Source organism: Carcharhinus amblyrhynchos, chromosome 15 (genome assembly GCF_965287045.1).
Source record: "Carcharhinus amblyrhynchos chromosome 15, sCarAmb.v2.hapA, whole genome shotgun sequence".
NCBI lineage: Eukaryota > Metazoa > Chordata > Chondrichthyes > Carcharhiniformes > Carcharhinidae > Carcharhinus > Carcharhinus amblyrhynchos.
In genome coordinates, this window is record NC_137338.1 from 55,583,126 (window position 1) to 55,596,133 (window position 13,008).

General features: G+C 37.2%; 1 protein-coding gene across 4 annotated transcripts in view; it reads right to left on the bottom strand.

The window, feature by feature from the left end:
• Positions 1-1,118: 1,118 nt before the first annotated feature.
• usp16 (ubiquitin specific peptidase 16) overlaps positions 1,119-13,008 on the bottom strand; it is a 38,231-nt gene continuing 26,341 nt past the window's right edge. For 2 of the 4 annotated variants that reach the window (XM_080203965.1, XM_080203968.1), the window contains 7 exons: positions 11,780-11,845; positions 10,412-10,585; positions 8,153-8,906; positions 7,403-7,494; positions 6,032-6,118; positions 2,804-2,960; positions 1,119-1,897 (listed from right to left, as the gene is read on the bottom strand). In XM_080203965.1, coding sequence (XP_080060091.1) covers positions 1,773-1,897; positions 2,804-2,960; positions 6,032-6,118; positions 7,403-7,494; positions 8,153-8,906; positions 10,412-10,585; positions 11,780-11,845 — 1,455 coding nt within the window. In that variant the 3' untranslated portion in view covers positions 1,119-1,772. Of the gene's footprint in view, positions 1,898-2,803; positions 2,961-3,799; positions 5,213-6,031; positions 6,119-7,402; positions 7,495-8,152; positions 8,907-10,411; positions 10,586-11,779; positions 11,846-13,008 lie in introns of those variants that run through there. The other 2 variants (XM_080203966.1, XM_080203967.1) reach the window with 2 other exon arrangements.

The following is a 13,008-nucleotide window of genomic DNA, read 5'->3' on the forward strand; positions in this document are numbered from 1 at the left end:
TGTCTACACTTCCCACTGCCTCAGCAACGCAGCCAGCATAATTAAGGACCCCCACGCATCCTGGACATTCTCTTCCACCTTCCTTCAGGAAAAAGATACAAAAGTCTAACATCACGTACCCACCAACATAAAAAATAGCTTCTTCCATGCTGTCAGACTTTTGAATAGACTTCCCTTGCATTAAATGGATCTTTTTCTACACCCTCGCTATGATGCTAACACTACATTCTGCACTTTCTCGTTATGTCTATAGCACGCAAGAAACAAGACTTTTCACTGTTAAGACATTTGACAATAATAATTCAAATCAAATCAAATATCTTGTATGGTGAATCTGTTTACAGCAAAGTGATCTAAAAACACCTGGGGGCTCACTGCATTCTAAGTAGCTTTAAAGTAGTTACATGCCACCCAGAATCAGAGACATTTGGCAGAACGAGTTGAAGGTAGTACTTACTCCTTGTCATTTTGTGCATTAAAAATTGATTTAACCCAGACTTAAATGCATTACCAAAAGCAAATTGAACAAGTGCTTTAGTTTGAAGTAGTTTCAGCTTTCAGCCAGGGGGCAGTGCTGGTATTTTAAATGTGCGTGCCAAAGTTTAAAATGTTTCTTTGCAAAGAGATGTTTATTTTTCCTCCATATTTCATTAATTATATACAGCTTTTGTTTGACTTTGAAACATTTTTATGTCTAAAACATAAAAGTGAACACAACACTTAAGTATTTAAAAATACCCTTGACTGTTGCTCCATGGATGCCAAAATTAGTGTTAAAAAAACTGAAGGCTGCACCCCTTCAACTTGGAATGATAGGGTCAATGGTTTTTCCAGGGACAAGATCATCAAAAGCAGCCATGAACAAATCTTGTGGGCAACTGATGGTTGTAGTATACTATGGGAAATGAGGGCCAACAGTTAAGCAGTTCAGATTTAGAAAGTGGGAGGTAATTTGTTGGAGACCATGATGTGCTGTTAAGGACCACACCACCAACAGTTTGGCGGTAGCAGGCGGAAGCTGCAGTGAGGCAAGCTTGTAAAAACCACAAAGCTGGATTTGAAAGATCTTATTCTCTATGATGCTACCAAATTTACCAGACAAAAAATTACAAAGTGAATATAAAAACTTGTTTTATTCCAGTTGTGATTGCCTATGACTTTTGATCAATAAACTTTACAACATTGTATTATGCATTTGTTTCAAAATGGTGTCTGCTTGCTTTGAGTGAAAGCTAATTGGTCTGATCAACAGATATAGTTTTCCTCATTTTCAAACCTGGAAATATCATTTCACAACAGTTAAATGAGTAGAATAATTTAATTTTTTAAAATTCTTCCCTTTGACTCCCATGAACATTTGGTTTCAAATTTTTGAAATGCTCACATGCTTTTAGGATAAGAAATTAGGGCTGTGAACATTTTTTAAAATGGTGTATAATCAGAAGTATATTTTGCTATCAAAAGTACTCAGGTCAAAACATTTTATTCTCAAGTTTTGTATGGCTTACTTTCAAAATTACTACTTTTTTTTGTTTAATAAACATCCAGGCAAAATACAAAGCATTTGTTTTTACCTACAGTAGCACATAAGGGTTTATATCATACAAGCCATTTCCTCCCTCAGCTTGTTGAACAGTAGACAATTATTTAATTTCACTGAATGTTGCATAGATTTAGAACCTTGACACCGTTTTCTATTTTTCTGCCAGAAATTAAACAAGTGGTCTGTTCAGAAATGAGACAAATTGTTAATGTCCTTTCATAGGCAACAGTTAGAGAATTCTCTCATAAAACAGCAAGTAGGCCTGAGCACCCAGTACTTTCATCTCTGGCACAGCTTGTACACGAGTATCGCTTATGTGGAACCAGTTACCCATAGGTGGTTCTGTGTTGCTTTCTGTTAACAAAATAAACAGAACTGTCAATTACCATGTAGTTAAAATAAAAAAGCCAGGTAATTACATTAAAGGCTTATAGTCAGCTTTCCCTCAAAGTTACTGAAAAACAGAATTTATTTAAATTGCACTGTGTTCCAGTAAGTTAACTGCAAACGGGCTTGTATCATTTTGACATTCAATTTAAAAATGAGCTGGAAGGACTGTCCAAAGGTTGTGTTTAGGAATGCACTGCTCGAAATATTTGTGACTGTAAACCTCCTTCTAATGTATCAAAGAAGAGAGTAATAGGCTAAGTGCCCATTTTTCTGTTTCTAAAAGGTACTAATTAAAAGATGGAACAATCTTTAAATTCAATATGTCAAGACCTGTAATTGTTTTGGGTGAAATGGATGAACATGATAAAATGAATTCCAAACCTGTAAGCAGCACAGTTTAAAATTTCTGCAGTTATTTCCCCAAATAAGTACTCTTTCTACCTTTGCTTAGGTATTAAAATCTGAATCAATTTAGTAGCAGAGTTAAAAACGGAATATGTTAGAAACCACTATCTCTCTTTGCAGATGTTGCCAGATTGGCTGACTAACTCCAGCATTGTTTCAAATTTCCAGCAACCACAAATTTTACTTCTGTAGTAAAAGAGGCCAGACCTTGACTGTGGCTGGGATGCCCTGGTCCTGATACAGTGAATGGAGACTATTTGAGCACAATTCTGTTCCCGCTGGCATGTGGTGGCAGGGTGAACGACATTTGAGAATTCTGGCCTTGCTTTGATATACAAGAATTTTAAAAATGGATTTTTAATCTTTAAATCTATTCTAATTATTTATCTCAAACAATGATAATCAGAATTATATAATGGACTTGGCCAGCAATAATATTCATGAAGTGTTATAGACAACACTTACCTGGCAGTGTACATCTAGTCATTGCGTATTCAGCAAGTTGGCTGCTGGGAGTTCGCACCTTAACATAAGCTGTATAATGTCCAGATCGCATAGTGCCACTATGCTCCACAACTCCATATAGACTATATAATACATTTGTACAGTTCGCTGTCACATTCTGTGTAACAAAACAAAGGGATGGCAATTAACTCAAGACAGTTACTATTGAGTTGCAAGGAAAATACTAAACTCTTAAGATTTATTGTTGTATTTATTAGCATTAAATGATTGAATACAATTATTCAAATCTAGCCACATCTTCACACCTTTAAATAACGATAAACAGCCAGCAAAGAAATTAAGTGCAGACTGACTGTTTTGCAGCACACCGCAGCAAGAAAATTAAGGTGCAACAGAAGGGAAGGAAAATTATTACCAGGCGGCTGTCACACCATTCTGTAGCCAGCTTCACGCTTTATGTCACGACACGTACAGGGAATGGATTTTCCCAATTTGAAGATATGGCATGAATCACAAATGCTTAACATGTTGGCATATGAATTGTGAAAAGAGAAGTGGGGCTGTTAGTGAGCAAAAAGAGGATTTACATATAGAGGCAGAAGGCATGGCTGAGGTTTTAAATAAGCACTTTGTATGTCTTTGCCAAAGGTACAGTGACAGAGGTGGTAGCCGAGATCCTGGATGGGGTAAAAATTGATAAAGACCATGTATTAGAAAGGCTGTTGAACTTAAAAGTTGATAACTCATCAGGACCAGATCACATGCATCCAAGGACAATGAGGGGGAACTATGAGTGGAAATTTCAGAAGCAATGGTCATTATCATCCAATCCTCCTTCGATGCCAGAGGATTGGACATCAAAAAAGGTGCAAGTATAAACGCAGCAATTACAGATCAGTCAGTTTAATCTGGGTGGTGAGAAAGCTTCTAGAAATGATAATCCAAGACAAATTTAACATGCACTTGGACAAATGTGGGTTAATTACAGAAAGCCAGCATGCATTGTGTTAAATTCAATTGAGTTTTTGACTGATTAGGGTACTGTGATTGTTACATACACAAGCTTCCTAAAGGTATTTGATAAAATTGCCACATAATAGGCTAGCCAGCAACATTAAAATCAATGGAATAAAGGGACGCTAGCAGTATGGATATGGAGATTAACTGGGTGACAGGAAACAACGTAGTGAACAATTGTCTTTCAGACAGGAAAAAGATTAAATTGAAGTTCCCCAGGGTTATTAGGAATACCTCTTTTCTTCATCAATATTAGTGTCTGCCCACCCAAGACATAATTTCAAAATTTGTGGATGACACAAAACTGAATTCTAAACAGTGAGGAGGGTGGGGATAGACAAAACAAGAAAGAGCCATTGGTTCTTTTCTCTCTCCACAGATGCTGTCAGACCTGAGATTTTCCAGTATTTTCTGTTTCAGATTCGAGCATTCTTAGCAAATTGTTTTTATCTTAGAATAGGGATAGAGTTCAGAACCAGGTTCATAGTCTAAAGGGGAAAATCTTTTTGGGACTGAGATGAGAAATTTCTTCACCCAAAGAGTGATGGGCATGTGGAATTCACTGCCGTAGAAAGCAGTTGAGGCCAAAACATCATGTTTTCAGAAGGATTTGGGTATAGCTCTTGGGGTGAAAGGGATCAAAGGATATGGGGGAGGGGAAGGTGAGATCAGACTATTGAGTTGGATGATCAACTATGATCATGCTGAATGGAGGAACAGCTCAACGGGCCGAATGGCCTAGCCCTATTTTCTACGTAAAAGGACAAACAGGCTGGCAGCATAGGCAGAGCAGATTTAATGCAGAGAAGTGTGATACACTCTGGTATGAAGAACAAGGCAAAACAAAATATACAATTCTACACAGGCCGTAGCAGAAGTGGAACTTCTGGGTATATGCACACAAATTGTTGAAGGTAGCAGGGCAGGTTGAGAAAATGAAATCAGGCAGAGTACAAAAACATAGAAGTTCTGGTGAACCTATACAAAACACTAGTCCAATCTCAACTGGAGAACTGTGTCCAATTCTTGGCACTACACTTTAGGAAGGATAAGAAAGATATATGGGAATGATTCCAAGTATGAGGAACCTCAGTTTTGTGGATAGATCGGAGAAGCTGGGGTTGTTCTCCTTCGGAAAAAGATTAAGAGGAGACTTGGAGGGGTCTGAACAGAGTAAATAGGGAGGAACTGTTCCTATTTATGAAAGGGCTGAGTATCAAAGAATACCAATTTAAGGTGAATGCCAAAAGCATCAAATGCAAATTAAGAAAAACATTTTTACTCAGCAAGTGGTGAAGATCTGGAATGCACAGCCTGAGAGTTTGATTAGGATAGTCAACACTCCAGGGTTGGCCTGGAGTCCCCAGGAATTGATGATCAATCTCCAAGACCCTGTAGGAAAATATTAGGACTTAAAATATTTGTTTTCTTTTCATTTTTTAAATTTTTTTTTAACCAGATATAAAATATTGAAAATGGGGGGAAAAAAATGGGCTGTTTGGCTGAAGTTAACCATTATCCAAATGGGTAAGAGTCATTTTGCTTTCCAAATGGTGTAGTGAAGTAGTGCATAACAAAGATGCATATTTTGGCTGAATGATGATTGGAGTTTGGGAGCACATCACGTGATGAAACCTCTAAGAATTCATTTAATCACAGAAAGGGTGGAATGAGGGAGGGTGACAAGCTCTTGAACACTACTGACCAAATGGCCTCTTTCTGTGCTAACCCTTCAATGAACTTCAAGCAACCATTGATCAAAAATAGGTGAGGGAAGGAGAATTACTGGATAACAAAACCTCAAACAAAAACCACACTTTTTGTTTCAATTATTTTGTTTGTAATTTCTGCTATTCATTTACATTGATTAATTGGAATTTCAGCACACAGAATTTAAACTCCTTCACTGTAAACCAGTAAATGTTATTCTTTGAAATACTTATTCTAAACAGAATGCAACAGTTCTTTTCCTACACAAATTAGAATTATTGGATATGCAGTGAAACAAACCTACTGCCAGCAATATCATGCCTCATTTGGAAAATGTTCCTAGCATAAGTTACTTGCCAGGAAAAGGGGAGAAGAAGAGAGGGAAACTGGGACAGAAAAGGTTTGGATGTATAAGGTAATAAAACTTCATGACACCAATGACACTGCCTCATCTGCAAAGTTATAACAACGGGTGAAACCATGTGGTTTTTTAAATCTTACCTTGCAGTTTAGTGCACAGAACGGAGCAAGATCAAGCACTTTTGGGAAATGGATATGCTTATTTATTTTACGGAGATTGAACCCTAACTACAAGGAGAAAAAAAAAACATTTTTAGTATAATCGCAATCATTAATAACAAAAAATAAAGCTGGTCTTTCACTGATGTACCAAAATAATCTAAAATTTATAGCAATAGTTCTGCAAAACATATTTTACAAAATGAATAATAAGTTGATAAGCCATTAAGAATCCTAGCAATTCTGGTTTTCATTTGATCTCATCACAGAAGAGTGAATATTCAACTGTTACTAATGTTTAGGCCCACAGAATGGTTTCTTAAAAGTCCATGTTATATTTCAAACTAACTGTTTCGCCAATATAAGTCAGAATATACTTTTAAAAATTGCATTGAAACTTAATAAACTTGCTTTATGCCAATTTTTGCAAAAGTAATTATTTGTTCTTCAAAACAGAGAAAATAGTGGTATAATCATTCAGTCAGAGACCCAGGCTAATATTTTGGGGACATGGGTTCGAATCTCACCATGGCAGCTGTTGGAATTTGGATTCAGCTAATATATTTAGAATATAGAAAAAGCTAATCTCAATAATGGTAACCATGAAACTATCACTGATTGTCGTAACAATCCATCTCGTTCATTAATGGTCTTTAGGGAAGGAAATCTGCCAGCTTTACCCATCTGACCTGCATGTGACTCCAGACCCACAGCAATGGTGGTTGCCTCTTAATTGTCCACTGAAGTGGCCTAACAAGCCACACAGTTCAATGACCGTTATGGATGGGCAACAAATGCCCGCAATGCCCACATTCCATGAAATAATTTTTTAAAAACTACATTCTGATAAGCTCCTTAATTGTAGTTACCAGCTAAAAATTTACAGTTATTTATAACTTCGATCAGAGATCACTAAACCATTTATTTCAGGCATGGAATTTACGAGCGTATCTAGATTTTATTTTTCAAACCAAACAATTGTGTCCAATAAAGTCCTTAAAAATATTTTCCATTAAAATGAACTTGAAACATATAGCATCTTTCACAGACTCAAAGCACTTCACAGCCAACGAGGTACGTGAAGTTTTAGTCACTCCTGAAATGAAGTTACTACATTTATACCCACAAAACAAAAAGACCTTATTGTCCAAAATGCATTTTACGTGCATTAATATATAGGATGATACTCGAGTTTGCATTTACAGCCTGTAAAAGTCTGGACATTAGACATATTCCACGTTCATTTTATGCAAGTCACACCAATTCACTGGCAAATGCAACAAAAAAACGTAGAAACACAGAATCCCACCAGATGCATAAATTTTGTATTGAAAAGCAATTCTGAATGATTACCTGCTGAAATCTTTTCAAATGAAGTGTAAGAATTGGAGGCGGAGATGAAATAAGCATTTGTTTTCTGGCATTTGTGTACACTTTTTTTTCATCTGCAAATATACATACATATATTTTTAAAAGGAGGAAAGATTAAATGTGTCTGATTATATTCCAATGAAATTTAATTTTTTTCAGTCATAGAGGACCTTGTTGTCCCTCAAACATCTCTGCAAAACTGTAGGTACTGAACATAATGAATTAGGAGATACATATAAGCACATCAAACATCTCTTAACCCTGACCATGATTTGTAGTAATCCTGTGACTGGCCTTCTGAGTTGTGAAATTTCCCTCCCAAAACCTTTGCCTCTTCTTCTCTCTTTCAGGCGCTGTTTCAAACGTATGTCTTTCACCAAACTTTTGGTCACCTGTCTCAAGGTCTTCCTCCTTTGGTTTGGCATCAAATTACTGACTGATCACACTTCTGTGTCATCTGTGTAGGTTGGTAAGTTTTACCATGCTAAGAACATTATAGAAATCCAAGTTCTTCCTGGGATGCTGGTCAAAATGGGGATTATTACTGCACTCAAATATTATTGGTAGCAAGTGTTTAAACTTGGGTTCAAATTCTGGAATAAGCATTTAAGAGCTATAACATACCAATCCCAAACGATTTAAGATAGATTATACTAAACCCACACTATGCATCCATAATACAAGGCATTTGTTATTTCAAATTGTAAACACAATTCTCAGTTATTTTACTACCTTTGGCATTGTTCTTTGATCCATTTTTGTGCTGTCTTTGGGTACATTCTTCGCACAGCAGTTTATTTGCTCCAATGAGTTTTTCTATCTGAGTGAACTGACGTAAACAAGCCCCAACAGAACAGTCCTCTATACTCAACGGTTCATTGTCTGTCAGGGTGCAAAATGCTTTCTCTGGATCCAGAAAAACCACCTGTTTGTCTTTCGTGGAAGGAAGCAAATCATTTGTAGTTCCAGAAGAGTTCTTATACTCCTCCAGGGTTAAAGTTATTTCATCTTGATTCACTGTGCACGCATTCAGATTTAATTTATTCATATTATTGATAATATTTTCTTCATCTTCACTGGAACAAAGTGCACTACATTGGTTTCCATTCATCGTGTTTGACTCAAATATATCTGAAGAGTTAAAGTTTTTCGAGCTGTGGGAATGATCAGAGTGTTCTTCTTTATGTAAAATTTCACTAGACTCCTTTTCCTCATTATCTACATCAATATTGTCTTGGTTCAGTTCTTGGCCATTTTCTTCCATGGACTCTTCTCTTATGGTTCCACGACACTGGTCGGGAAGTAAGCTATCAGAAAGACCCTCTTCTGGAGAAACCTCTTCTACAATGTCATCTGATTCTAGATCAGCCTTGCTTTCTGAAGCAGCAGTATCTATTTCATTCTGTACTTCATCCATGGAACATTTGACAGGCGAGTTCTCCAAATCAAGCACTTTTGCCTGGTGCTTTTGCTGTTGACGTTGGTTCTACAAATAAACCAAAACAAAAAAGTGGCAGTTTCAGGAGAATTCAAGTAACAAAAGAAGTAGCAAACATCTATCTTTGCATGGCTCGGAATATCACAGCAATGACATTGGCCAAGAATGTCATGCAGGTCAAGTTAGTGGAAATTTCTTTCTGTACTGGGTGCAGCAAAGCAAAACAAGTCACTGGTATCAGCAAATTAGGGATGTTTCAGTACAAAAATTGAATGCATTAACTCAAGATGTTTTCCCATAATCCAATCATATTATTTGTCAAGTATACCTAGTGAGAACATAGTGAGCATAAAAGGAGACAATGTACTGAAAGTATAGATTGAAGATTCAAACAGGGATAAGATTTTGAAATATAAGCTTAATTATGTAAGATATATTAGCAATAAATAATTGCTAACAATAATGCCAATACTCATTTGGCACACTTTTTAAGATGTAAATTAATTGTAGTTAGCTGAAATACTGATAGATTGCCCTCCGATGTTGGAACAAGAGAGCTGGTTCAGATGGAGGGGGTGAACTAAGATATATGGTTCAAGAAGAGTACCCAGATAGGGTGGGAGAGAATAGAGATGTGTAGGGACTTGACTTGAAATACGGTCCATGGGGTAGAAAATTACAACTTTGAGGCTGTGCATGACCAAGACCTGCCCAAAGAAGCACCTACAGCTGGACAGCCTGATGGACTCAGTGCTTGAGGCAAATGCAAAATGAACAAGGTGCATTCAAGCTTGCCTATAATGAACTATGGGAAGTTACACAAGTTGATGTTGAATAATATAGCAACAATGGTGGAGATATAGAATGGGCCAGTAACAATGTATGTGCATAAATTCCTTGCAATGTTGCTGCAAGGGGGTAGATGTATGTGGTGAATAATATGGTTCAATGATTATGGAACTTGGGGGTTCTTAGCTTGGAGAGACCTACAAAACTGAATTTACTTCAATTGTTCGGTGTTCGAGAGGATGTGGCATCAGAAACTCATCTTGAGGATGAATAGAACGCAAAAGTTATAAATGGTTTGGTTTAGCCTCAGATAGTTAACAGGGAGAGGCAGAGGGCAAGTGTTGATGTCTTGGGAGTGGAGTTTGTGGAGGGGACCAATGCGTTCAGTCTTTCTAACATTTAGTTGGATGAAATTTCCGTTCATTTGGTACTGGATGTCAGGCCAGCAGTGGACAATTTAGAGAGAGAGTGGGGAGGTCAGTGGGTTGCTGGTGAGTTAGAGTTGGGTATCTTCAGTGTTCACATGGAACCTGAGAACACATTGCTGGATGATGTTGCTAAGGAATAGCATGTTGATGAAAAACAGAACAAGGTTAAAGGGGAGAGTTGAGAATGGGTCACTGGTATTAATTTGGATTGCGTGGGCAGTGTGTTACTACAGATCCAATAGTCCAACTGGTTGTTTCTGAGCCATAACCTTTGGTGGATTCAAATGACAAACTAGCTGATCACATTTGTTCAGATTACAGTTAGGTGCGCTTTACCTTGGCTTGCTTTCTAGCCTGTTTCTTTGCTTTCTTTTGTTGGCATTTGCTAACACCAGTTGAGACATCGCCTCTGTTCTTGGAAACAAAGTTTCCGTCACAATTCCCATGGTTATCATTCTGATTATCTTCACTCGTCTTTCTTCCACTTTTTCCCAAAGCTTTTTTATCATTCTGCATTTAAACATCACAATTAATTTACTGACAATCATAACCCTGAATGCAAAATAATTTTTACGAATAGCCTCTGCAATACAAACAAGGTCACGTGCATTTTGCCACATTACTGCGAGACAGATGAACAACAAAATACATCAAAATACTGCAAGGTTTGGGTGCTGTGACTTTATTGATACAGACCAAACAGATCTCTGCTCAGAAACAGTCATTCTTTGACAAAGCACTGCTATTTTTCCAAGGACAATTAAAGTTATATTAATAAGTGTACACATCAAATATTTCATAGTATATTCAGCCAGAAAGTACTGACTCCTTCAGGAGGGGGATATTCCAAGGTCTTAAGAAACTTCCTTAAACTGACTCTGTAGCCAAGATTCTTGTTTGGATATTGGCAGCAAAGTCCAGCAAGCTTTACTGATGGATAATGGTCTTATTGAGCAAATTTTAAAGGTGTTAATTTGGTAGAGAGCAATTAGTTTCTGTGATGGAGCAGCCCAGTAGAAGGGAGTCAATAATCTTTTTTAAATTAGAGCTCAGCCATTTAGTGGGGTCTTCTGCACACAAAGCGATGTGGAAATCCGGAACACCCTTACCCAAAATGCTCATGAGAATATGATCAAATGGAGTTAAGAGGCAGAATAGTTATGACCTAAATGAACGGCAGAACAGACTTGAGAAAGCTGTTCTTATGTTCATAAGACCACAATCCCAGTCACTGCCAAATCAAACTGATTAGCCTTTACCAAATTAACACCCAACAACAATTACACAACGGTTCCAGCAGCGACTGTTGGGTAGTGAGGTTGGGAACCTTGATTGGCCTTCCCTCCACAACACTAAGAGGCTAAGATCATTATAATGACCTCTATGGCTACTCTGGTTGGGATCAATGAACAGCACAGCCATGTGCAAAATATGGAACCCTTCTGTTCATGGCTCACTTAATTACTGTGCCATTGTGGAAAAAAAAACATACATTGAGCAACTATCTTAACACTCAGAACATTACACATCAAACAATATTCCGCAGGAATAAGTTTTGGGACATTGTTGCTAACAGTGCCAATTCAGCTGTTATGCAGCTTGGGCTTTGCAGCAATGAGCTTCCAAGCATTGACCTTGGAATCAAAATGAAGGAAAAAGCCAGGAAAAAACATAGAATGTAAACAATGAAAGAGTCCACAGTACCATTTTTACCTGTTCATCCAAAACAGGAAGCGACAAGTCTAAAAAAGATTCTTTTACTAATGTAACCTGAGAACAAAGCAGACAAAATATTTCTATTACTTTTTTTGGCAATTTATTGTTGAATTTGCAGATGAGCAACAGATATTTTCTTCTTCTGCCACTGCCAAAGTAGTTTCTTGGCAACGAGAGCTCTCTGATATGTTACCCAAGTAGCTATTCTTAATGAGTCACCACACTATTTTACCATTCAGGATGGTACAGGTGAGCCTGATAACGGTCCTAACCTAGGTATACACATGCACTTTAACAAAGCAGCCAGCAGCATAAACATTAAATTATTTTCTCCTGTTCGTAGATTGCACGCAAATAGTAACCTTCTAACTGCTGCCTTGAATTAGATCAGAGTTAAATCTGTATTTAAATAAAACCTGACAACTGTTACAGATCACCTTGAGTATACTTAGCCTATGAAATCACATCTCTGCATAAAATGTTTTAAACTTGTGTGCATCCTGTAAAATCAGATCAGACCCATGTTTTAAATGCAGACGATGATCCAAATTGCCTGAAGATAACAATTAAAATAATCAACTTGAAACTGAAAATAACAAGTTATTCCTCAGTAGTTAAAATGTTATCATTTTCAAAAAAAAATAAATTTTAGCACCTAAAATAAATTTTAGTTATAAAATACAGAAATGATGACATTAAGTTCATGCACAGACATGTTGGTAGGTAGTTACCTGAACAAAACATAGAATGACAGCAGACCTGAGTCTGCATGATATAAAGTTCCTAAATTATCAGGCAAACCTACAGTTTTGTTTTCAAAACAAAATAATTTAAGGAGAGGACACAAATTGCACAAATCACTTTTGTACAATGGCATATTAGACAGGGACTATAAACTGTACTATTCTCCTGTGTTATTCAATTCAGGTTTTGCAGGGCTGATGCAAGAGCTTCAATGTTCTGCTGGCAATTCCATCATATGATTAGGAAAATTCAAGGTTTGATTGCCAGCCTCTTCTTAATTAGGTGACCTCAGCTAGAACAGGACTAAAAGTGCTGCAATTTGCCCAAGGGCCAAATTTGAACAGTACCCAAGGTTGCTTACTGGAAGTTCACCTGTACAGAGATCAGGATCAGATTCAGATGCGCCCATATCCAGATAACCTGCTGATGCTCATTGTTAAGACTCACACAAACAAGTGGGAACACATGGTTAA